Source organism: Sebastes umbrosus, chromosome 8 (assembly GCF_015220745.1).
Source record: "Sebastes umbrosus isolate fSebUmb1 chromosome 8, fSebUmb1.pri, whole genome shotgun sequence".
NCBI lineage: Eukaryota > Metazoa > Chordata > Actinopteri > Perciformes > Sebastidae > Sebastes > Sebastes umbrosus.
Window position 1 is genome coordinate 33,551,699 of NC_051276.1, and position 27,565 is coordinate 33,579,263.

At 40.2% G+C, this 27,565-nt stretch overlaps 1 protein-coding gene across 3 annotated transcripts in view; it reads right to left on the reverse strand.

The window, feature by feature from the left end:
• fras1 (Fraser extracellular matrix complex subunit 1) overlaps nucleotides 1-27,565 on the reverse strand; it is a 314,451-nt gene that overhangs the window by 43,306 nt on the left and 243,580 nt on the right. The window contains exons 31-42 of one of the 3 annotated variants that reach the window (XM_037777424.1): nucleotides 27,245-27,361; nucleotides 25,924-26,038; nucleotides 24,854-24,991; nucleotides 21,134-21,166; nucleotides 16,827-16,958; nucleotides 16,378-16,506; nucleotides 15,246-15,493; nucleotides 14,385-14,536; nucleotides 11,461-11,623; nucleotides 9,718-9,850; nucleotides 3,591-3,781; nucleotides 1,088-1,241 (exon numbers count right to left, since the gene is read on the reverse strand). In XM_037777424.1, the coding sequence (XP_037633352.1) occupies nucleotides 1,088-1,241; nucleotides 3,591-3,781; nucleotides 9,718-9,850; nucleotides 11,461-11,623; nucleotides 14,385-14,536; nucleotides 15,246-15,493; nucleotides 16,378-16,506; nucleotides 16,827-16,958; nucleotides 21,134-21,166; nucleotides 24,854-24,991; nucleotides 25,924-26,038; nucleotides 27,245-27,361 (1,705 nt within the window). Of the gene's footprint in view, nucleotides 1-1,087; nucleotides 1,245-3,590; nucleotides 3,782-9,717; nucleotides 9,851-11,460; nucleotides 11,624-14,384; nucleotides 14,537-15,245; nucleotides 15,494-16,377; nucleotides 16,507-16,826; nucleotides 16,959-21,133; nucleotides 21,167-24,853; nucleotides 24,992-25,923; nucleotides 26,039-27,244; nucleotides 27,362-27,565 lie in introns of all 3 variants that reach the window. The other 2 variants (XM_037777423.1, XM_037777425.1) reach the window with 2 other exon arrangements.

Sequence of the window (27,565 nt, forward strand, 5' to 3'; positions counted from 1 at the left end):
CGTCTGATTTTGTGCGCAATCTGACCCGGTGGCACCGAAGCATTAAGAATTTTGAAATAGTCAATCTTCTCTCTGATTGTCTCGTTTACTTATGCAGATCATATAGAGGCATCAGTGTTAAATTGAGACTGTTTCATAACCAGTGAAAAGTTCCTCTCAGTATCTTTAATGCAAATTTAGCTAAACAGCATCTTTTGTCTCTCCTTCAACTTTATTCCAACGGGACAAATCATTTATTATTGCTCTTCACTTTCTTTATTTAATCTATCACCCTCTTCCTGATTCTGTAAACTTTGCTAAAACTTGGTAAGATGAAATATAGCTGAGTAAGAAATATATTTTTGTCCAGTAAAAAATATATTTTTTTTGTGTGTGAGGCAATTTTTTTCAGACTACCGGAGGCCGGAGAGAAAACTCAATTTGGGACGGTGAGGGGAAGTCAGGAAAACAGAGTGTCGGGGAGGTCAGTTGATTTGAGTGTGTGTGTGTCGCCACGTCGTCTGCGGCGAGTGTGTGAGGAATGGCTGCAGTCAGCGTGCGGCGCTGCGGCCGACCAACGGTGTGTTTGTCTTCTTTTAAACTGTTTGGGTGTCGGAAGTGAGAGTAATGTGTTCACCAGCGAGTGTGTGTGTGTTCATCTCTATCACATTCAGAACAATTTACTATCAACATGCTGGATACCCCTCAGCATAACTCTCTGCTGGGTTCTTTATTAGTTTGTCCTGTGTGTGTGTGTGTGTAGGAGTATCTGATAGTATACGTGTTGTGTATGGGAGTACGTATATATGCTAATATATCGACTGCACATCTGTTTGCATAATTTTCCTGTGTTTACCTGCAGTGTTTGCTGTTTCTGTATGTACGTAAATATACATGAGGATCTGCTTCTGTAGCTGACGTCTCCATTATATTCTAAAAGCAGCAATTATGGCATCATAATTACAGCTTAACGGCTGGTTTAAAACAAACCACACTGTAAATACTTTACTAGAACGTACTTAAATGCACCTTGTGAGTGAGTGAGAACTAAAAGCATCTGAGCCTGAGCCTATACACAGTAGTATATGTGTGTATCATCAGTGCTCACCGTAGGAAGGCTTCCTGACGATGGTGAAGAGGATCTCGTTCTCCGGTGTGTCCTGGTCGTGGACGCTGAGAGACGAGTTGGTGATGACGACTCCAGAGTTTTCCTCCACGTGGATGCTGCTGACCGCCACCACGGGCTCTCTGTCCTCTTTACTCTGCTGACAGAGGAACAATAAAAACTCTTCATTAGATAATAATTACATGGATTTATTTAATAATATATGTGACATGACAACATTTCTGTTCCCAAACAGATCTAGCAGAAGAGAAAGAGACTCAATCTTCTGTTGAAGGTAGAGCTGCAACGAGTAGTCGATTGACGAAAATTCAGTTTTCAGCCTCTCAAATATGGAGATTTCCTGCTTTTCTCTGTTTCATATCATATTAAACTTAATCTCTTTGGGTTTTGGACTGAAAACAAGACATTTAAAGACATCACCTTGGACTGAGAAACTGGGATGAAGATTTTTCACTATTTTCTGGGATTTTATACCAAATGATTAACTGATATTGAAAATAATGGTCAGTTGCAGCTCTAGTTGAAGCTTCTTCAAATATTGCAGCGATGAAGAGAGATGACTACCTGCATTTAAATTTGTATTAAAAAAAATCACTCATTCTTCTTTCTACTAAACACACACTCTATATATCACCGCCTCTACATACACACATGCACTCAAAGGTTTACAGTACACAAACACACACAGCTCGCCGACAGCCTCATCAATTCAACTCAAGACGTAAAACAGGTGTAAGTGATTGATTGGGATGCTGAGTTTGTTTAGGCTGACAGCCTGAGGACAGAGCTGGTTTTATATTTTTCTCAGCTGAAGTCACGTACAGATCATAGATAGAGGTTTGGTCCATTTTTAAATTACCGGAGCGTGAAGCTGTCAAGTCCCAGCTCAAACTTGAACGGCTCAAACTTTTCCTGATAACACACAGCAGCTGTAATAGTCGATGTGTTGTCATGGTAATAAGTAAAAATCAAGAACATTTATTGAGTTCTTCTGAAGACAAGAAATGATCAACAGAGATAGTTAAGCTAATTTCCAGAATACAGTCGAGTAAATAAGCAAATCTTTAGTTGATTTAACTTTTTAAGAACATTTTCAGGTGTATTATTTTTGCGTTTCTAACTCTCACTTTTACCAACAACTCCAGAGTGCAGACCTCCATCTAAAAATCTCTCATCTTAGCTGTTAACTGTGGACATGATAATGTGATTCCAGAGAATCATAGACAGAATTATTTATTTAATACAGGAGGAAAATCATGGTGATAATTGGGTCCGGTGAAGGTGTTGAAGGAAACGTCATGAGATCTCCAAAATGTAGAGTTTTCTTTCTGTTAGAAACATGAATGTGTTCAGAAAATGTGTCTGTATGACTTTAATAGGTGAGGCGGATATAAAATGAAATGTTTGGCCTGATGGTGGTGCTGCAAATATACTGTAGGTTTAAATATTAAAGGTTTTCTATATGACATCCAGAACATTAATATAGCAGCTAACAACTATCGTCTATGTAAAGATATAGAGGGTTAAAGTCTACCTGAGCAGAGAATGAAGTCTTTCTCCATCTGTATGTATTGTAATCAGAGCTTCTCCTCGCTTTGTTGACATAGCCGGGCTGGCCGTGCATGCTTTTAGTGCATGTTCATGTATGTGAGCGTGCCCCACTGGTTAGCTCACGGCCGCCGCTCTGCACTGCTCTCATACGACTGTACCGTTTCAAAAGCGTACCACCCACCCTCCGGATCCCCCCCCAGGTAAACACTGTTAGCTCTGTCAGCAGTGTTGCTGTTGTTTTCACTGCCAGCAACGTTAGCTGCGAGTCGCCTGCTCAGCCGTCATCATGTTGAGAGCCATGTGGAGGCAATAGAAATGCTTCCAATCTTGCAGTTAGTGACTTTAAATTAAACTACCACAAAATAAAAGTTTTGATATTTTCTATGTAACATGAAGCAAGCATACTTGCTTCAAAATTTTAAAAGTTATGGTACACAGAAACCTACGGAAACACGGAGGGATAACCTATCTAAGTTCCTTTTTTTACATCTGTGAAAATGTGAAAAAAAAGTTTTTGCAGGTGAACATTTTTTTTTGTTGTCAGTTTTAATTTCTCCATGCACTCTAAACACAAGGTATATAGTATATATATATATATATTGTGTGTTAGCAAGTTATGTAAATTAAAACTCACCTGGAAGACTTTAATCCTATTTAGAACATGGGGTAGTGTGGCACTTCAGCCTCTTGTGGCCGAAATGAGTATTACAACAACAAACACTTAGAAAAATTATCCTGACAAAAAAGAAAATCGACTGCAAAAATTTTTTTCACCCATTTTCACAGATGAAAACATTTTTAAGGAACCTTTTTTTTCCACTTGTTCTTCAGTCATAAACACAGGAGAGAAAACAATTAAGATCTGACTTAGAAAATGGATCGCCAGATTAGTTTTTTTCTCTCTAACCGGGCTTCCGTAGAAACCAGTCGTTACCTGGATGTCAATTTCGATGTTGAAAGCCTCCGTCTGGCTGTGTCCGTCGCTGATGTAGAAGCTGAAGGCGTCCTGTTGGACCTGAGCTTTGTGCTGGCTGTCCTGGACGTAGAAGATGTGGTCGGACGTCAGGTCCTCCACAGAGAAAGGAACGTCGGTGGTGACGACCCGCGAGCCGCCAACTGAGCCTCCTGGTGGACGGGATGACAGAGAGACAGGTATTAGAAGTCTGAATTGTTTGAACTCATCTTCATCCATGATATATTTGGGAATGCAGAGTTCATTTTTAATGTTTTTTTTCCTTCTCCATTCATGTGTATCTCCAGCTGTGGCTTCACATTACAGTAGCACTTTGTACACGGCAACATTTACCGTACTGTAACACAAAACCTACCGGGCCATCACTTATCACATCTGACAGCTGGAATGACAGGAAACCTTGTCTCTGTTCCCTAAACTGCCTTTTTATTTCCCTTTAGTCACAATTGTCAGGCAGTTTGGATGCAGGCTAGACGCACCGAGACACTTTTACAATTCCCTTCAATTCTGGAGCTTCATGACAGGGAAGGAGAGTCGCAGTGAATGTAGAAAAATCAACCTTGATGTCTGTGAAGTTTGAGACAAAGTGTGAGAGTCTTCGTCACAGAAGATGGATGACTCTCGAGCCGGGGCTCCGCAGGGAATAGCTGGTGTGTGTGTGCTTCTGTGTGTGTGTGTTTTAAATCACATCACACCTCCATCATCTGGCTGTTATAAGGTGAGTCTCTTATCTGACCTCTGATATCTGATCAGGATGGGAAATTACCCCTCTGCTGATTTCAGAACGGAAATAGAAAAGCAGTACTGCTGCTGTCTCTGCCTATCTGTGATTGAACAACTTGTGCAGCTATGTATGACTCAACAGACGGCAGGAAATGAGTTGCTTGGGGACATGTTAAGCCGATAGGGAGCATGCAGTATATTTTTCCATGAATTTTGCTATTTCACAGTAAAAACTATATATGTTACGGGGCCGGCTGTGGCTCAGAGGTAGAGCGGGGCGCCCACCAATCGGTAGGTCGGCGGTTCGGATCCCCAAATTGCTCCCGAAGGCTGTGCCATCGGTGTGTGAATGAGTATTTAGATCAGATCCTGATGGACAGGTTGGCACCTTGTATGGCAGCCTCTGCCATCAGTGTATGAATGTGTGTGTGAATGCTGATATGTAGTGTAAAGCGCTTTGAGTGGTTGGAAGACTAGAAAGGAGCTTTATAAATACAATTTATTTACGTGATAACTAGGTCTGTCAAAGTTAAAATCATAATGCATTAATGCAAATTGGTTTTAATGCCACTATTTTCTTCAATGCATTAAAGCAAAATGTAATTTTTCGGTTGTAGCGGGCTCAACTTTAAAGGTCCTTTATTGTAAAAAGTGAGATTTTCATGTCTTTTATATTATAAAGCAGGTTTAAGTGCTTTATAAATACTGTTAAACTATCAAAACAATCAATATACGGAGAAATACACACAACCCGTATTCAGAAATTGTGTGTTTGAAACAAGCTGTTAGAATTTCTGTCCATTTGTGATGTCACAAATATACAATTATATAGATCATTACACGGTTTTATATTCTAAATGTGTCCCAGTTTATTTCCTGCTGCAGTGTATGTAAATAACATCAGCTGACAGGAAGTAAACATGGACCCAAACTGTTGCATAGCAACGCAATTCTGTTGAAATGCACTAAAACGGAGCGTTTCAGACAGAGGGTAAATACAGGTATATTCAGGCAGACAGTACGAGGACAATATCTGTCATTGTTTTGAGTTGTTAATTGATTTCCAATAATAAATATATACATATATTTGCATAAAGCAGCATATTTGCGCACACCCATGTTGATAAGAGTATTAAATACTTGACAAATCTCCCTTCAAGGTACATTTTGAACTGATAAAAATGTAGGATTAATTTACAATTAAATATTTTAATTGATTGACAGCACTAGTAACAACTGCTTTTCATACCTTTAAATATTTCTGAGACTTTAACTTTTAAGTTTATGGTTGCTTTAAAGTAATAATTTACTGAATATCTTTGTATAGAATACATTTAAGACCTCTGGATACTTTGTAATAATCCTATTTTGCTGAGGACTGTGTAACAAAATAAATTAAAAAAATAACTACAATCCAGTCTGTATGAATGAACGTACCAGTCGTGTGACCGAACACTTGTGCATAATGTGTTAATTATCATGTTGAATGAAATAAATGAATGAATGAGAGATAGATCATTTAATAAAAAATCCCGCTAGCTGCTCCTGAGGCTGTTCTCTTACTTCACAATACTGAAGCGTTGCATGGAACAAACACAGTTGCTGTTTTTAGAGCTGTTCTAGTTGTGGGGACACCAGAGACTAGAGGTTCATTAAGAAGGTTCATCCCGTGACGAGCATGAATTTACTCAGCAAATTGCACAGCAATCCAATAAATGATGAGATATCCGGAGTGTAAATTTGGCCTTTGTACAATCGCTCTGACATTTGGGCTCAGAAAGTGTTACAAAGGGTCCAAAATGAAAAAGGTTCATCCTCCGTAATATGCGATAATATGCTCAGTAAACTTTCATGGCGAACCATTCAAATTGGATATTTCTGGCACTGAAGCCAGCGGAAAGGTCAGGGTGTTTTTTTGCTGATTAAAACTTGTGTGTGTGGTGTTTTTCCTCGTTGAAAAAGAGCCTCTGAGGATGGAGGGTGTCGTATGTTGAACAGCTTGTTAAGCATTAGGAGACAAACTTGTAATTTTAGGCATATAAATACATTTAAATTGACTTTAATTTGACCTGAATATCCACTGCAAATTTAAAAGAAATCTGTCCGTTTGGTATTAAAGGTGCAGTGTGTAGTGTTTGAGGTTACAGACTGCAACCAACAGAGGCCCTGTTCAGACCTGGTATTAACATCCGTCTTCAGGGATCGGAGCAGCTCTAAGTAAAGGTGTGAACGCACCCAAGACGCGTTGAGATCGGATCTTTCAGACCACATTCAGAGGTGGTCTGGGCCACATATGGCCACATAGTTTTAGCAGTGTGTAGTGAATGTTAAGGAGCGCCTACTCAACTGACGTCCTGCTGGGATCAGCGTGTCTCTGAGCTCCTCAGGTGAACAGACATGCAGACACCTCGCAGCATGGAAACGGCTTCTGTGCTCTACTGTATCCTGTTGGTACGACTGTCTTTTATTAAAAATATATCAGATCTATAGGTTACATAATCGACAGACTATCAGACTAGGCACGCGAGGTGCATTGTTATCATACTGTCGTAGATGTGTTGGTGTTTTTGTTCTGGTGCTTTGTACAGAGCTGTATTAGCCATGTGTTTACTACGTGTTTATTTGCATAAAGAGCGGGGAAGTGAGATCGGATCACAAGTGGCCACTGAAGATGCATGTGGAGACGCATTCTGATGCCAGGTGTGAACAGACGTACTTAGAGCTGTCCACTTGTGATCGGATCACACAGGAAGCATGTTAATACCAGGTCTGAACAGGGTCTGAAACTTCTCCCGTGTGCCCAGCGTGAAGGAGAACTACGGTGGCTGAAGTGAAAACGTGAAAACGCGAATGTCCCTCTCTAGAGCCAGTGTTCGGTTTGTCCGTTCTGGGCTACCGTAGAAACATGGCGGCTGGCTCCGTGAAGAGGACCCGCTCCCTATGTAGATATAAACGGCTCATTCTAAGGTAACGAAAACACAACGATTCATATTTTAAGGCGATTATAGACCAAAGAAACCATTCTTAACGCTATTTATATTATATCAAATTCCTGCCAATAGAGTAGTGTCCGGCGATCGGGTGTTTAGTTCGCTCTGTGAACTGTCATGCTAGCCCGTTACTAAATGTTACACCCTGTTCCTTCAAGATGTTTCACTCTGGACTTGATGGACCAACAAACACTGCTATAACCTCAGGCTAATTATTATTTAAAAATGTAAATAGGCACTGTTATATGTCACTCTGTACGCATGCTTAAATGCTTCTGCACCAGCTATTATAATTAAAATGCATAATGTTAGAGGATGTCTTTATGTATGTGTGCCTGTTTCTGTGCTCACCACACAAATGTAAATGTTTTGCTAGAAGCTGTTTTGCATATAAATACATCACACGTATGTAGGTGTGTATTCTATTCTGTAATGAAATCATGCAAATCCAAAACATCAACATGTGGGTGAATGTGTGTTTCCGTGCATCTGCACGTCAACACACAACCTGTGCATGTCGGATTCGTCGAGGCAAACGGGCAACACATTGACGGTGACACCGGCCGGCCTCCCCGGTGCCCCCGGTGACAGCAGCAATCCAGTCAGTCCGACTGCTGAATACCAACGACGGTCCGTCCCTCTGCTCCAGCAGCCGCCAAGGACACGGAGACAGAAGACTGGAGAACAGCTGCTCATCTACTGCAGCAGACATCCATGCATTCATCCTTCATTACATCTGCACATTACTCTTTCTTGCATGTAGTAGACTAATTTGAATTACTCCGGCTTCACACCTGTTATTAAAAATGAAAAGTGCTGCTACACATATCGACTCAGTGTGATCGTCTTCTGTTGCTGGAGGACAGCGTCTTTTAACTTAATACAGGCTGTTAAAGCAACTACAAGGAACTTGTAGTTTGTAAAAGTGTCGTAAAGATCTTGATCTGGCCAGCGAGTGTTATGATGTTTTTGTTATTTTTTCTGCAGCAATTTAGCATTACACTTCCATAAAGTTGGGGGACTTACACAAGACAGATTAAGACTCTGTCTAAATCGAGTTTATGTCTGGACCGTGTACGGTCAGTTTGTGAATTTGTGGCTAAATTGTTCAACTAATAGTCAGTGGTCATGTCTATAATGTTAAATCCAGCGGTACATGTCCACCAGGTCTTGCGAGGACACTAGGGGACGCACTGCTCCACTCAACTGGCCGTTTAAGCGATGATGTACCCGATCGTGGAATGCACCTGATTGGTTTCTGGTTTTCTGCTCAACGTTTCAAACAACACTGCGGCCTGCTCGTAAACTTTCTGTTATTCCGTCTAAACAATCCACCAAAATCTACTTCTGAAAACATTTTAAGATGAACTAGATCGCGTAGTTTGACAGCTTGGTCCTAGTTTCGTAAGCCGGACGCATCGCGCTGGACGATTTTTTTTAACTTTATGTAAATTTAGACGCTCTCCAACCACCATGCACTGGGCGACTGCTTCTCCTGCTTCCCATAGGACTTGAATGGAAAGCGTTGAGACGCCCTACGTCACCAGATCTGGTGGAAATGCGCCGATAGAGGAGCACTCGCACCGATGAGTGGAACCGCCGACACACCTCCCTGAAAAAGTACTGTTCCCGCCTTTTCATTTTGAAAGAGCAACAGCCAATGCATCTATGCTATAGGGAATAGATGTAATGTAATGAAACTCAATAGCATCTATTGTTAGTGCACCCTTTAATGCAAAGCATCTCCTAAACCTGTTTGTGTTATTGTTTTGCAGTATTTTGTTCGTCATACCTCAGAAATGTGTTAACAGTGTTGTTTTTCAACATCCTGTATGTAGTCCATATGGGTGACTATACTATATATACTATATGTGAATCATGAAACTCATAAACATCCATTCTGCTCTCACAACGGTACATTGTCCCAGTGGGGATCAGTTCCTATTCAACTCATCTCACCTTTTACATTTTTCACAAACCGTTCCTCGGAGGGACGGGAGAAAGTAGAGCGGCGGTTGAGCGAGCATGCAGTCAACGTTGGGACTTCAACAATGGCTCCATCTGTAGCCGGCTATCTGGCGGCGCTAATCTACAACATAATCAAGCTGTGACAGATGGCGGCCGCACCGCGGGGAATTCAACCCGGGACAGCGAGCGTACGAGGGTGACATAAATAGAAATGTGAAAATGATTTGGAGTGATGCAGTTGTGTACAGTAGATGCACACAGGAGTAGAACTGTGTCACATGTGCTCATACAGAGAGCACAGGATGTTTCGTCTGCTTATGTTCTGATTTGCAACCTCACATGAAACAATGTCCAACTGTAAACCTCACAATGCCAATAAAACACACACATACAGAAGAAGGCCTCACCTCTGTTGGTGTTTTCGATGAAGCCGTACTTCGGAGGACTGACGAGCCAAACCAGCAGGTCCTTCCCTGGCGTGTCCAGGTCCGACACCGTGATGTGATGTGTAGTCAGCTGCACTCGACCGCCTTCCTGGACCTACACAACAAAACACGTCCCGTTGGTCCCCATGTTTTTTTCCTTTACGGATCATATTTACATCGACAACGTTGCAGACGGAGGATGAGGTTATTTTATCATGACACAAGTAAAGGTTAGGATCTGAATGGTCAGATATTTGGATGTTAGAAGACATGTTAGACCTTTTATTCCCTCTAGCTCCTCAGAAGAAACTGTCAAAACTCTCTATATGTTTTTGTTTTTTTAGCTAGTTGCAACACAGCACCATCAGGTCCAATAAGGACTGACTGATGACTTCATGTTAGGGCTGCCACAAACTAATCGCACATTTTTTATCTGTTCAAAATGTACCTTAAAGGAGATTTGTCAAGTATTTAATACTCTTATCAACATGGGAGTGGACAAATATGCTGCTTTATGCAAATGTATGTATATATGTATTATTGGAAATTAATTACAACACAAAACAATGACAACTACTATCCAGCTTGGAGGGTTATTTAGCCTCCTTCCTGACAAGCTAGTATGACATGGTTAGTGCCAGTTGATTCCTTAGGTTTTCTAGTTTTATATGATATCAGTATCATCTCTCTAGCTTAGACATTTGTGGCGTTGAAACGAATTTGCGTTAACACATTATTATTGCATTCATTTTCACAGCCCTATTTATTACACGTTAGCTAGTTGCAACTGTTGTAGGAACACGGGTCGGATAAAGTCTGACTGATAACTTCATGTACTGATGACGTTCAAAATCAGTGAAAGGGAGAGATCAGAAAAGATGCAGCACAGACAGACGGCGGTAATATAAGCTATTTATAACAATGGGTCCAACAAGTGAATGAATAACCTTCACATAACTAACGATACAGGATTCAAATAAAAGGTTTTTGTTCACATGTTTCAATAATTCTTTTCAATAATGTATGTGATTGTTACTGTTCATTTATTCCCATCTTATACAGTAGATCCAAGTCCCATTTCTAGTTTCATATGATACCAGTATCTTCACTCTAGCTTCACTCAAGTTGTGTTAATCCCAAGAAATTAGTGGCGTGAAAACTAATTTGCATTAACGCGTTATCATCGCATTAACTTTGACAGCTCTAGTTTTAGAAGCTCTTCACATGTTTTGTGTGCAAAACTCTTAAATTGTAAAGTAACTAAAGCTGTCAGAAAATGTTGTGCAGCAGAAGTAGTGGCAGAAAAAGAAAAGACTCACATAAAGCTCAGATATGTATGTAAATGTACTTCGTTACATTCCAGCGGTGTCACTAACCGGGCTGGTGTGACGCTATCTGAAGGACAACATGTGACGGTGTGCGATGGTTTCCTTCGCTTCGTTTGTCCCGTTAATGACTCTTTCTGCAGCTGCTTTTTAGAAAACCCCTCAAAAGAGTATTTGAGGATTTGAGTCTCTTATGAGCAGGCGGGGTAATGGAGAGGAAATAACAGTGTGCAGTTTGTGTGTACAAAACTATTTACGTACTGTACCAGCCATAAAACTGTAATCTTTTATATATTAGGATCATTTCAGAATTGGTCCTGTGTGAGGGTTTCTGTACTGTTTATATATTATATTTATTATATTTCTCATGTGTGTACTCTGTATATAAGTGTGCAACTACCTTGATGCCGCTGCGGACTGTGACCACCGGCGGCTGTCTGGGCGTGGAGGTGATGGTGATGGTGCACATCTGGTTGTCAAGGCGATTGTTGTCTCCGTCGTAAACAACAAAGTGGAAGATGTCGGTGACCGGCTGGCTGCCCGTCTCCAGGGAAGTGATGTACCTGTAGATGGGGAGATGCTGGTTAGATTTGTTGTCTGAGGAGATAATTGTTACGCTGATTGCATGTTGTTTAATAACTAATTTGTTTTGATATGATAATTCTCTTTTAATGAACACATAAATGTGTCTAATCCTGGACTGGTAAGAGGACTTGGGAAAGCTTTGCTTTCGACCTCCCACAACGATGCAGCTGCTAATCTCTGCAAAGCACTAATAAAATTCAAATCCATACCGGTATACTTCTCTAATCCCATTTAATTCTCATAAAACAATTCCCGGCTCTTGTTTGTACGAGCCAACGCCGCGGAGACAAAACTAATACGGGCGATTTGCAGATTGCCCCCGGAGGATCGTCCTGCGCTAAAGCTAATCAGGGCCCGCATTATGGAAATGAAGCAGTTAGCATGTGAATATTTATATTTCATCTCAGCGCCTCTCATATGGGGCCTCAGTACCTCTTGCAGGTAATATCAGAGTGATGCTAATTGGCATTGCTTGTGCCAACAGTCACTGAGTCACTGAGCGTAATGGCGGGGGGGAAGGATACGAAATGATTTCCTGCTTATTCATTAGTTTTGTTTTGTTAATGTTTGCAGAGAGAAACGTTAGATTGAAGGAAAGCAAAGTGTCTCAGCGAGCTGTTACGACATCGTCCTCGGCTGTGAGGGGAACACGATCCCCACCGACTGGAGCTGCAATCAGAGAAATTGATCATGACTACGACTGCAGCGTGAAGAACCCTCAAAGCCCGTTTTTATCTCTCTCAGAGTGGAAATCAACACCAGACTTTTCTTTTAAAAGAGCCTCTTTATTAAAGGCTGTCAGTGCTTCAGCGAACCAAAAGCATATCATCACTCTTTCCGGCTCTTGACTTCGATCTGAGTAGTTTTCATGTTTTAACTTTTGTTGAAGGATTCTACACTCCTCTGAAACACTTTTTAAAAGCCAACATGTCTGCAGGTCAAGGAAAAATTGGGATCCACATTTATAGTTCGTAAAAAAGAAGTTGTCATCGTGAGGGAGCCGTTAACAGAACTCTTTGAGCATTTTTTTTTTCCTATTGAAGAACTAAAAAGGCGCTAATTCACTCTCTTCTGGACCCTCAAGAACCTTTATTGCTTTTACAACGACTGCTTCTGGGTTTTTCAAAGTCATTTTTGGTTAATAGCTGCAGGTTTTATGCTGATATTCTGTTTTTATAAGCCTCTGAAGTAGCATTTAAACCATCATGGGAAACTAAAAACCCTGCGCTGAAACCAAGAATATTCTTTTGGGCGCTTTTAATTGCTAGTTTTAGAGACTCTTGCCTTCGAAGATAAGTAAAATACTTCCAAATCACACCGTAATGATTTCTCTGGACGCAGCTATTTAATAAACAAAAAAAGAGAGGAGAAACACACTCTAAGGTGTGATCATGAAGAACCAAAAAAAGCTCAATACATCAGTCTCACCCTGATGGAAATTATAAAAATATTCCTGACTTTATATTTGGATTTGATGAGGTTTGCATGAACTCATTCTACATTTAGGGCCCTATTTAAACGATCTATAGCGCATGGTCTGAAGTGCATTTAGGGCGTGTCTATCTCAACTTTTGCTAGTTAAGCAGTGCATAATCTGGGCGCAAAGTAAGGCGCAACAGGCAAAGGGGTTGTATTTAGTCTCTTAATTAATTATAGGTGTGTTTTGGGCGTAACAGGAATTAAACCAATCAGAGTGTCATCTCCCGTTCCCCTTAAAAGCCAGGTGCGCCTGCACATTGGGTGCATTGCTATTTAAAAGGCGGATTCGGCAGATTGGAGAAGCGAGCGGTTTTCTGCTGAGCAAACGTGAAGTGAGAGCGTGTGATCAGATGTAAAGTATGTGGTCGTTGCCCTCTGCTGTCTCCTCTGACCCATCGGCATCTCCATCTGACTGCATCTGAGCAAATGCACCGATAACCTGTTTAACCGGTGCAGGAGGCACGGGGGAGCAAAATTCATATATGATAATAAGCACTAGGCTAAATATGATAAACCAGTATTGATCAATAATGAAAACTGTATCCGATGCAACCCACGGGGGGGGGGGGGGGGGGGGCTCGAACCGGCTGAGCAGGATCGTCTGGAGGCTGCTTTACGCACATGCTTGCAGTCGAAGTAGCCGACGTCTACACTCACACACACAGAGGGATGATGAGAGGGGCCGCCACAGAGGTGTGCACCGTCATCCCTCTGGTTACAGTGCTGCAGGTTGAGCAACACAGAATGCCTGAGAGCCGTACTTCATTATATCCTGAATTGTCACCTTTTGTGTTTTCCTTCACATAAATAAAAACATTGTTCTAGAGCCGACGCTGTGTTTAAGTGAGGAGGAGGAGCGCTGCTGCGTCCCTGTGTGTGTAACAAGCAGAGTGAACGCATGTTGTGAACCGGCCTGTTGACGCATCTTACTATCTGAATAATGAGCCCTTTAAATAGCAGGACAACACTGCACCAGACTTTAGACCAGGTTTTTGTTGGTCAACGGCACAATCGCTCTCTGCTGCCTCCAGATAGCAATGTGCCAACAAAGCGGTTCATTTTAAAACCAACACGCCCATCGGTGCACAGATGAGTGCAAGTGCATTTGCTACTTACACAACGTGGGTGTGAAAATGACAACTGAGTCAGTCTGAAACCAGAAATGACAGTTACGCTGCGCTTTGTGCCGCTTTGCGCCGGGTGTAAGATAGGTCCCATAGTGTCTTAAACCTCTAACATGTTGCCTGTCGTCCCTCCTACCTGATCCTGTGCTTGCTGATGTCCTCCATGGTGAAGGAGGAGTACTCCCTCAGCTCCTGGTGCTCCTGCTGGGACTCGCTCCTCGTCAGGATGCCGTACATCGGCACCGACACCAACTGGATCTGAATCTGGTCGTCTGGGGACGTGTTGTCCTGTTAGAGAGACGATCACCGTCACAACTAACTTTTTACTGTGATCCCAAATTCATCTCAACAGCAAAACAAACCTCAAATCAGATTCTCAAAGTGTGATCACCTGAACTAACAAATGGTCTTGATTATAAGAATATTCTACAGCTGACTGTAAACAAGATAAATCTGAACAGTTGCTTCTTTTTCAAGTTTTGAAATGTTAATGGAAAAGGGAAAAAACTAACAGTCAATAACAGCAATAATTTATGCCATAATGTATTTGGTCCACTACTAATGTAAAATGCATTTGCAGATGCTAAAGGGCAAGCAAAGCTATAATGTACTGTAATGGGATGTATGTTACATTGCACAGCGTGCTTGTTTGCTAAATTTGCATTGACCCAGGAGATGAAGATTTGCATTCCTGTTAAAAAAAGTGACTGATATTACATAAAAAAATGCTTTTTAATATTGATGAAAAATATTTAATTTAATAATATACACAATGTAAAGTAGTTAGTTATGATCTGATGTATTTAAAACCATATTTTATATCTTTCTTTTTCAAAGAGAACTTCTGTTGTCTCATGTCATTTTCTCCAAAACAAAACCTGAAATAGCATCTTAACTGACTCAATGTACAGAGTATAAAAAATCTAATCTTCAAGCCAAAATAAATCTCTACTATCTCAGAACAGTTATAGCCACCATTCATCTCCATTCAACTCACAGTGTAAGCCAGGTGTGAGCGCCGGATCACGGTGCTGCTCTTCTCGCCCACTTCCAGTGACAGTGTTGCTGCCGGGTCCCGTTGGGGCCCGTCGCCCCCGGCGCCCAGCACCTCCACCTGCACCACGATGACCGCCATGGAGATGCCGTCGCTGACGGAGAAAGTGATGGCATCTTCCTGGGTGGTGAGGCCGGTGTGTCGGTACAGCAGGACGTTGCGGGTGATGTCGCTGAAGGTGAAGATGTCACCTGATGGGACAGAGAAGGTGTGAACGGAGGTGTGTGTTTCTGGGTTTGACTGTTGGTTTGAGTTTCTCTGTGTAACTACTAGGCCCGTCAATCAATTAAAATATCTAATCGTGGTTAATCACAAATTAATGGCACATTTTTTATCTGTTAAAATGTACCTTAAAGGGAGATTTGTCAAGTATTAAATACTATTATCAACATGGGAGTGGGCAAATATGCTGCTTTATGCAAATGTATGTATATATTTATTATTGTAAACCAATTAACAACACGAAACAATGACAAATATTATCCAGAAACCCTCACAGGTACTGCATTTAGCATAAAACAATATGCTCAAATCATAACATGGCAAACTGCAGCCCAACAGGCAACAACAGCTGTCAGTGTGTCAGTGTGCTGACTTGACTATGACTTGCCCCAAACTGCATGTGATTATCATAAAGTGGGCATGTCTGTAAAGGGGAGACTCGTGGGTACCCATAGAACCCACATTCACATATCTGGAGGTCAGAGGTCAAGGGACCCCTCTGAAAATGGACATGTTAGTTTTTTCGCGCCAAAATGTAGCGTAAGTTTGGAGCGTTATTTAACCTCCTTCACGATAAGCTAGTATGACATGGTTGGTACCAATGGATTCATTAGGTTTTCTAGTTTCTTATGATGCCAGTATCTTCACTCTAACTTTAGAACTCAGCCCGCTACAATGTCCGAAAAATCAATATCGCAAGTTGCGTCAGAATCTACCAGAACAGCTGGAGGAAATACTAACAGCTGATTAGGAGGTTGATTACCATGGCAACGGTCGAAGCTTTGTGTGACATTATCAACTTTTCATATGTCCGTGTTGCAGAATGTGTGTGTGTGTGTTTGTATAATCTCACCGTTGGTCATGGTGGTGTGAGCGTTGCCGTCGGTCTTAACCAGCTCTCCGTAGACGGGCGCCTCCACCAGCTCAAACTCCAGCTCATCTGGAGCCGTGTCAGCATCGCTCACTGCCAGCTGCTGACCACCTACACACAACAACACACACACACACACACACACACACACACACACACACACAAAGAGGAGTAAAGGAGCGTTAAGAGAGATGAAGCAGGAGAAGGAGAAAATTAACTGTCTGTACCGGACTGTAAACACAAACACACTCACACACACACACACACACACACACACACAGCTCTTTCTCCAGTATTGTTGCTCATCAGGGTTGTACTTCAGAGCTCATTACCTCACACAGACCACTTCATCACTTACTGGACCTCTTCACCGCAGGCTGTCTTCTCGGAAATGTGTGTTTTATGTGTGTGTGTGTCTATTCTTCTCTTACCGATGGGGGCCTGTCCTCCCACGCTGACCTCCAGCAGCGGGTCCAGAACCTGAAACACCGGCGGCTGCTGATGGTTCGACAGCAGCAGGACGGCAAAGTCCAACTCAGGAGTGGTGTGTTCGCCGTCCGACACTGTGAAAACAAGGAAAGCGAACACACAAAACATGAGAAAAATACACACACAGAACAACAAGGAAATGAATCGGATAAGCAAAGACACCTCTGATGCTAATTATCTCCTCAGCTCCTTTACTGAGGGATATTCTGAAGGATAAAAACGGGGGAAAAAGCTAATCAGCTTCCTCGAGTCGACTCACTAAACACAAGATTATTAATAAGAGAAAGAGAGAAAAGAAACCCACACACGATCACAGCAGCTATAATTAAAAATCTCCATGAATCAATTAACCAAACCCCTGAAACAATTTATCAGTGAATCAGGTGGAAACTCGTTACACTCATTAAATCTTTTGGCGGGATTATCGGCTGTATTGGCTCCATCTGTCACTTCTACACACGACCTTAAAAAAAACAATTAACCAACACAATTAATTATCACGTTTGGTGATAGCTCATATTTCAGACGGACTGAGTTTGACAATATTTTCTTCTACTTTTGATGAAGTATTTAAAGAAGTGTGTATGTGCAGCAACATGTAATTATAGAACGATTACCAAAAGCTATGAGCGACAACGTTGGAAGGCTGTAGAGCAAATTACTTTTAATGCATGGACATACTTCTAATACTCCTTCCAATTAAGTCTCAACATGTAAACTACTCATGTTGATAAATGGCCCCTTTCACAGAGTGATATTACTGATGCTTTAACGTGTAAGTAGACTTTTAATTTTGTTGTTGGTCCAGGTGGAGTTAAATTTGACAGCATTATACAATATGGTAGTTTAACCTACTAACAATAAATAAGCATATCATAAGATTTATATGTGAAACCTTGATCTGCATAGTAACCATCATTAATGCAAATTTCCACACTGTGGGACTAATAAAGGAATATCTTATCTTATCTTATCTTATTAATGTAGTGTAGGGCGGCAACTAGGGTTGCAAAGGGTCGCTAAATTTCCAGAAATTTTCCAAGGGAAGTTAAGCTCGTGAATTTTCTTTTCCGCAATTTCAATATAAGAATTGTATCTTTTAATAGCAAACTTATTTTGGGGTAAAATACACATAAAATCTGACACCGAGGAGGTTCATGCAGAGGATATCGAGGCCTGAGAAGTTTTTTGAGAGAAGTCTTTTATTGTGGAGGGAAGGTCATAGGGAATGTTTTTTATTGTTGTTCAAGTTCAATACAATGTTAAATAAGTCAACTGATTTAATTAAAGTTCAACTCAAACAAATTGTTGTTTGATTGATATTTTCATTTCTAGTAGAAGCGTTTACAACAATGTATGCTTATGAAATGGTAAAATGTTTGTTTTTATCTGCTATATATGACATTCAAGCCTCTTTATTTGTCATTTATCAATTTCAGCAAAGCAGTCATTGGCAATGAGATTCTTTGGTTCCTTCAACAATGCTCATAAAATATATATATATATATTAAAGGAGAAATCATGTAAGTAAATGTAAAAGCAAAATGTTAATCTAAGGCATAAAATATAGTAACATGGTAAATACTGCCTAACCCCTTTATTTACATTTTAGTCACATTATTTCCTGTTAATCCCAATAAATTCTCATTGAAAGTTTTCACCTTGAATATTCACAGAATATTGCAATCCCAGCTGCAACTAATGAATTTAGCATTTTCTGTTAAATCCTCCAATTACTTTTTCAAAGAATCCATTCATCGTTTGGTCCACAAAATGCAAAAAAAATGTGAAATTTTTCCATCACAATTTCCAAACAGTCCAAAACAAACAAAAAAAATGTTTAATGTGAAATATGAGAGAAGCAGCCAATTATTGCATTTAAGAAGCTGAATTTATTTATCTATTTTTATCTTATTTTCTTTTTTCAAATTTAATTTAACTTTGTTTTTTGTTCTTTTTCCTTTTTGCAGTGGGTGAGGGTTGGGTGGGAGCGGGCTTTGGGGGGAAAAATACCAACATATGGCGGGACAATAATTTACATTTGTGCTCTATCTGTATGTTTCTATACACCCGATGTTACTCCCAATGAATTTTTACGGAAGAAATAAGAAGCTGAACCTGAGAATGTTTGGCAATTTTTGCTTGAGAAACGACTTTACTGAAGAATTTAACTGCTGCTTGATCGAATTATCAAATGACAAATCATGTCAATACAATATTTACCTCTCAAATGTAGAAGAGTAGAAATATAACCTTCCACAAAATGTGAATACTCAAGTTAAGTACAAGTATCTCAGAAAGACTTGGGTAAGTATACTTTTATCTTTTGCACCACAGAGCCGTAATTGACTGTTGATAACTGTTGTTGCATCTTTTACTTAGTTTCCCTTTAAAGACAAAAGTGAAGCAGGATGGATGGAGTGTGTGTGTGTGTGTGTGTGTGTGTGTGTGTGTGTGTGTGTGTGTGTGCGCCTCAAGGTCTCCACTAAAGTGAAAAGCACTTTGGTGACGTCTCCGATCACCCGTAAACACTCATTCAGCTTCACACAGCTTCTGTTGAGGATTGAGGCAGAGTGCGGAGGCACTTCATCAAACGTGTAGCAAACAGAGGAGATTTATCAGGTCAAAGGTCAAAGAGCAAGAAGATAAAATCAAAGTGGATCTGGAGATCACAGTCGAGCCAGATCGGTGTGAAAGTGATTGAGTGTAACAAAGAGCGAAGTGACAGAGGTGAACTGCAGAGGAAGTAGTACAGGAGTGAAGGAAGAGAGGAGAGATTTAGTGTTGAGAAGAAGATGGGAAAAATGCAATGATGAGAGCAACAGAGTGGAGGAAAGAGGAGAAAAGGTGAAGGATTCAAGGAGAGGAGACGAGAGGAATCTGGAGATGAGAGGAAAAAACCAAGGAGAGGAAAGAGAAAGGACATTTATGGTGAAGATTTAAGAGTGGGTCTGTTCTGTTTTTTTTTTCAAATGGAAACGCCCACTCAGCCGTTAGCAAAAAGCAGTGATGTAGGGTACCAAATTACATTAATCAATAAGGTTAGGAATAATGTGAACGCTAGCACTAGCTGTTTTTGTATTTTGGAAAGTTTTTTTAAGTTTGGAAATAACTGAAAGGGTTCGTTTGGATGTTTTTAAAGTGAGGTTGTATGTATACTCCTGCATTCTGGGGAGTAAAATTACTGTTTTGTGAATGGAGTCTGGTGGCTTTGAAGAGAGCGATATAACGGGCTGTCTGATGGCGAGGTAAAGCGGCTGTGGGCGGCAGCAGCAGAAAAACCTATTTTAGCCACCTCAAAAAAAACAATATTCAAACAATATATATGCTATATTTAGAATATTTGCACCGCTTTACCTCGCCGTCAGACAGCCCTGAACCCGTTATATCGCTCTCTTCAAAGCCACCAGACAAAAACAGTAATGCATCGATCAGTTAGTTATTAGTTTGTGTTATTGTGTGACTTTCAGATCTGAACTAATGTGGCGTCCACAGCAGCACATTGCTTGGCTTCCGTGCCTTCTGCTTCTCCAAACTGGGAGCATGCTGACCTCCATCTAAGTTAGTGTTTGTGACGTTAATACACTGACTATAAGGATGTATATATACAGTACATGCAGCAGCATCATCATGCAGAAACCTACGTCAGGTCACGTGGATAAAAGGTTTTAGAGGGGCTTGTTGGGAAAATAGACACTAAAACATACGTACTTTGGATTTAAATACACAAGGAACACCACTGGGAAAGCTACAGAGTGATATAAAAACCTCAAAAAAACTGAAGAATAATGGACCCGCCCTTTAAAAGGAAGAGAACAGAAACAGGTAAGGAGCTCAAGGGAGAGCAAATGAGAGTGCGGAGGACAGGAAAGGCGAGAACGAGAGAAATTGAGGTCAGAGAAGAGGAGCAAGAGGAGCCTTAAGTAAGAAAAAATGTCACAACAAGAAAGATGAAAACACAACGGAGATAAAAGTACAATGGAGCGGGGAGGGAAAATAAGAGATGGAGAGGAGATTGAAGAGAAGACAAATATTTCAGTCAGAGATATCAGTGGTAGACGGGAGCAGCCGGGAGGAGAAGATTGAGGATGGAGTAGGAGGTGTGGGGGGAAAATGAGACGAGGATGGAGGATGGAGAAGAGAGATGAGGTGGATGTGGGGAACAGAGGAGAGAGGAAACAATTTTGCCTCCTCTCTCTCCTCTTCCTCCTCCTCCTCCTCTCTAAATTGAGGAAGATGAAGTATTTACCTGTGAAATAGACGCTCAGCGACTCCGGCAGACCTGTTGGGGTTTTAAAAAAAAAAAAAACTTTTAGAGCTGTGAGGTGATAAAAGTAAAAAACGGTGGATTCAGGCAGAGCTGACGGGGCGGTGCAGTGAACATAAAAACCTGAACGGATGACGCTATAATGCATAAAAGTCGGGAGGCGCTGTGGATGATTTACTGACGCAAAGCTCTCCTCTAGAGTTCCACAAACCCAGATTAACAGAAACTAAAGTCATCTTTGATCTGGGATTATGGGTTATCTTTTGGAACGTGCGTTCCAAAATTCACTTTGAAAACGTCTCAGCCGCCCTCAGATTGTTTTTTAAATTCCACTCTTCTTGTTTAAATATTCATCCCGTATGCTAAGATGATAATATACAGTATATATGATCAGGGATTTTACAATCTAGGGCAGAGTTTTGCTAAATGACCTGAAAAAAACTTAAACCAAACCTTAACAATTCAAAGAGTGTTTCTGTGCCCAATGGATACTGAGTCATCATCAAGATAAGAGCTCTCTGAAGCCGAGCTCAGACTACAGGAGTTTTAACATCATGACCAATTTTAAAATTGTGTTGCGTCACACACACATAAAGAGAAACCTCACAGATGTTCTTCTCTCTAATCTCAAACATGCACACATTACAAGATCTGAAACAATGACGCATTACACACCACAGGATATTATTAAAATGATGGTGCCAGAAGGAGCAACGCACCACCTCATGTGATCTCAGATGTAAACAAAACAGAGACTGACGTGACGTTTGCTGTAGTGAGGCTTTACCGTGATAAACTAGAATTACCGCCTCACAGTTGTATGCCTCTGCCAACCAGTCAAGTTACAGTTCACATCCAATGTCATCATTTCATAGTTTTATCCTGTTATGTCATGAGTGACCTTGACGTTTAGTCACCAAATTCTTATCAGTTCATCATTGAGTCCAAGTGAACTTTTGTGCCAAATTCACTACAGGCGTTCCTGAGATTGGGACGGACAGACAGACCGACAACCCGAAAACATAATCCTCTGGTTACTGGTGTGGAGGAATAAAAACAAACACAGAAGTTTAGGCATTAACGTAACATAATATTGATTAATATTTTATCAGCGCTGCCTAGTTTGACCATTTGGTCGGAGTTTGCGAGTGATTGACAGCCGGCTCTCATAGACGGCAGCTGGACAGCAAACCTCAGATCAGCTCTGACTGCTTGTTTTCCTCCGGTCTGTGAAATCTTACAGATGCCGTTAGGAGCACCGGAGGACACCAAGGAACATGATTTTTTTCAGGTTACCTGTTTCATGTACTACTGTCACCATATAGCAACCGTTAAAATAACTTTTTTTAATCATACTTGCTCCAATCTCGCCTACTGTAATGTATCTGTAAATCCCTCACCTGACCAGATAACCTGGGCTGAACATCGGTATCTAGTAGTCTGAGCCCGTCTTATGTTGATATACAGATGTATTTTAAAAGCTAATTTTTAAATGATTAATTCACAGTCATAATATATATTTTTTTTCAGGAAAAGTTATACTTTTAATCGCAACCTTTCTTACAGCTCTTTTTTTTCTTAAATATTCATCTACATAAAATTGTATCAATAAGACCTTTAAGTTTCACATTCATTTTTTCCAAAGTAGTTATTTTAAGTCAAAACAAATTTTTCCCCCTAAACTTAATGAAGTAGTTTTGTTGTCTAAACCTAAACAAGCTGTTTTATTTGAGTTCAAAGTTTCAAAATGTTTCATTCAGTTTCACGTGTTAGAACGTGTTGAGTTTAAGTTTCGCTTTCACTTTTACAACATAGTAGGTGTAGCAGGCCCCTACTGACCCACATCTATGAGGCTTTTAACGACTGATAACGCACATTTAATGAGCTGATAACAGTCGAATTCGGTGCAGCAACCCTCCGAGAGCAAGTGAACAAAGGTTGGGTGGCAATGCATGATATTAATTGGTGCATGAGGCCAAGTGACTACAATGAACAGACAGTTAGGCAAACAACTGTTTCAAAATTCATCATGTAATAATACTTTTTGAAGTCTGCAGATGATTGTAAGTGCGTTCCATCTTAAATCCACCAACCAATATAAGCGGACATGGCAAACGATTACTGAAACACACTTCAGATAGTTTCTTTCTAATGAACAACGTTCAAACGCCGTTCTCTGTCATCTGTAGTTTATAACGCAGACATTCTGTTAATAAATACGCCGTCTCCGAGTATAAAGTCGAGATAACTCAAGTGTTACTTGAGTAATCACTTCAGTCGTTTTCTCAGGCTTGAGATATTCTGATATAGAAGACATGTGTTTCCACAGGCTGAGCAGCGCTCCATGTGTCTACTAGATTGACTGTGACTTGTGAAATGATTGGAGAGCCCCTTTAACAAAACACCAAAGTGAGTGACAGTAGGTGACATATTCAAGTCATGAGAAATTGAGAGCTTGCAGCAGCTCTATGAATAGTAAATCACCTGAACATAACACGCGGCGGATAAATCCCCTGTTTTTTTTTGTGGTAAATCTAGGAAGCTAATACAGTGTTGTGAACTTGGGTTGCTGATTTTGTCTCCAGAGAAAGTGTTTGTGGTGGGCGACGGCAGACTGCTCAGCAACAGATCAATATGTGGCTGCTCGGCTGAAACACTTCAGATATAGACCTGCCCGCTGCAGCCAGTTCAGATTAATTATGTCTGATATTCACGATGTAAATACCCAGAGGCGATTTAATAAAACAAGAGCTCAACACTGATTTTTAAATTATTCTTTTTTTTTCTTTTGATACCGAATCTGTAATACTGAAGTTTTACATCCTGAAGCCAACAAACAGTTTGATTTTGTGCAACATTGGATGTTCTCATCATATAATGGTCAAGGTGACCAACTGGTCAGTCTCCCAAAAGTTACACTATTTACCCAAACACACAGCGGGCAAGTTCTCCTAATTAAATTAAATGATCAGTGTATTTATACAGGAGCTGAGGGTTAGCGTGTGTGAATATGTATGCTTGTGTTAATCACATTATCATTGTAATCACATGGAATGCCATTTTATTCAATATTAAATAAATAAATAAACAAACAAATATGCCTATGAAATAAATAAGTAAGGCAATAAATAAATAAAAATATAATGAATCTGTAAGATAACCACGCCACATTCATTTGAATATGACAGAAAGAAAGAAAAAAGCTGTGAAATAAAAGTTTCAGGATTTCTTTCATAGCCATATTTATTTATTTATTCATTCGTTTATTGAGCTATATTGACCCATTTAAATATTTATATTTACGTTTATTTACATATTTATTTCCTCATTTTTATATTTCAGGATTTATTTCACATCCATATTTATTTATTTATTTATTCATTCATTTATTGAACCATATTGACTCATTCATATATTTATATTTACATTTATTTATATATTTATTTCCTCATTTATCTATTTCAGGATTTATTTCATAGCCATATTTATTTATGAATTATTTAGTGGACTATATTGACTCATTAATATATTTATATTTACTTCTATATTGTATATTTATTGCCTCATTTATTTATTTCAGGATTTATTTCATAGGCATAATTATTTATTCATGTATGTTTTTTTTAATATTGAATATTTTTCATTGTTAAAGAAAATGACACAATGTCTTGTGAGTGTGTGAAAGCGGTGTGTGTGTCTCACCAATAAAGGAGTACTGGTAGAGCTCCTGGAGGTGTGACGGGGCCTGCGGCGGTCTGTAGACGAGCTTTCCGTTGTTGACGTCGGCTTGAGTGAAATGTTTCACCGGTACGTACGGTCTGTCCCGATGCTCGATCGCACCTGAGGACGAGAAGCACAGGAAGAGAGAGTATTACATTCTGACTTGCTTTCTCAGGGGCGAAGCTGTTCTGGGGCGCACAAATAGTCTGATTTGCTCAGAGAAAGTTTTATTGGACAGATAACGCTTCACTAAAGACTGATGAAAAAGTCTTTAGGAAGAACATTTAACTCAGAACAAATATCTGAAATCTAATTTCAGAAAATAAAACGTTGATGACAAAACGCTGCTGTTTAATCCGACTCTGTCCTCCTCCTCATTGGCTCCGTTCAAAGTGATTCCTACACAGATTTATCAGTCCATTAGTTGATGAATATGACCCATTGTAAATCGTTTTTCCCTTTCATTAGCCGGAGAGTTGAAAATGACACACCGGCCTGTCAGATGGTCCGACGCTGAAATTAATAGCTCCAGTTCTGAAGACCGGGCACATTACAGTCAGCAAAAAGGAAATCGACACTCATTCGAGTAAAAAACTCCAGATGGAAAGACGTAATTAAATAACTCTGGAGGGTGGGGATGCCGCTGAAGAAAGCTGATGAACAACAGGTTGTTAGTTTCCGGCTTGTATCCCTAGATAGGAAAAGATAAACTCGCAGCATTAAAGCTGAAGTTCTCCTAAATTACTCATACAAGAATATTAAATCATCGTCTTCTCTAACAGTTATCTTTATTAGTAGGAAATAGATGTGCAGCTCCATCGCTGCAGGTCAACCTATGGGTCAAAGTGCCTTGCTCATGGGAACAGTGTAGCTTAACACATTTAACTGTGAGTCCGGAATCTAACAGAAGCTCACTCACTGTGTCTAATTATAAAGCTCCTGCCCCCTGACACAACTTAGATTTTAATCCTTTTAATCTTTTCCACATTACAAGGGAAAAGCTCAGTGAGTGTGTGTGTGTGTGTGTGTGTGTCAGTGTGTGTGGGGCTGACCTTGTCCTGGCGGTAGAGGTTTGGTGATGTTGTAGATGAGCTTCTCACTGGGAGTCTCAGAGTCGACGAAGGACAGAGCTGAAGGTGTTATCTCCGTCACCCTATCCTCCAGAGCCTGCACACACACACACACACACACACACACACACACACACACACACAGACCGATGTACACACACACATATACACACAAGCAGAGGTGAGAACTGAGGTAAAAACAGAGATCGTCCAACTCTGATACGCCACATGTGATTATAACTGACGTGCACAAACAAATAGAGAATGAACCATACAACCAGTGTCGAGGAAAAACTGACATGGCCATTTTCAAAGGGGTCCCTTGACCTCTGACCTCCAGATCAGTGAATGTAAATGGGTTCTATGGGTACCCACGAGTCTCCCCTTTACAGACATGCCCACTTTATGAAAATCACATGCAGTTTGGGACAAGTCATAGTCAAGTCAGCACACTGACACACTGACAGCTGTTGTTGCCTGTTGGGCTGCAGTTTGACATGTTATGATTGGAGTATATTGTTTTATGCTAAATGCAGTACCTGTGAGGGTTTCTGGACAATATCTGTCATTGTTTTGTGTTGTTAATTGATTTCCAATAATAAATATATACATACATTTACATAAAGCAGCATATTTGGCCACTCCCATGTTGATAAGAGGATTAAATACTTGGTACATTTTGAACAGATAAAAAATGTGCGATTGATTTGCGATTAATTGTGATTAAATATTTTAATTAATTGACAGCCTCTAATATTATATATCTAGTATTACCTGAGAATTAATTTGTTGCTTGTAAATTAGGTAAGATAATGGTGCAGATTAATAAAGGAATATATATATATTTGATTTGTGTGTTTCTTGTGTGTGTATTTTTGTGTCATTATTTTATTATTATTTTGCATATATTTTATCCTTATATTATCATTATTATTATTATTATTATTATTATTATTATTATTATTATTATTATTATTTTGCATGTTGACCAAAGTGTGACAATGCCTTTATAAAAATGATATAAAATACTAATTAAAAGAATAACATTGCACATTGGGATTTCCAGGTTCGAGAAATAATAAAAAAAAAATTGGAAATGAAATCTTCAACAAGTAAAAACGTCAATAAAGTTTCTGCACACCTTAAAATATTACTGACAGATGTGTAGGACCAAAAGCTGATGAGTTCTCAGATCTCAGAGTTTGAATTCTGAACGTTTGTGACGACTTTTGAAAGTCATTACTTCGTTACTATATAGAAGTTGAGGTTTCCATGAGGTCTGGGTAAGTTTTTTATCCCTCACCGTGACCTGCAGGTCGCAGTCGGGGGCCAGCTGGGGGAATCCCGGGATCTGAGGCAGGACTCCGATGGTGAAGGTCTGGGCTTCGCTCCGTACGACCGGGGCTGCCTCTGAGGAAACCTGCACACACATAAACACACACAAACTCTCTTTATCATTTATTACAGATTTAAAACTCAAGAAAACACACTCCACACACCTCTTCTGTTATCTTCACCCTCGACTCACTCTGCACTTCTCTTATCTGGAAGTTTGAAGTCTTTATCTGCAGCACATTATCTCAGTAAATGTCTGTTATTCCGGCTGCAAACTGACTCGTGTATT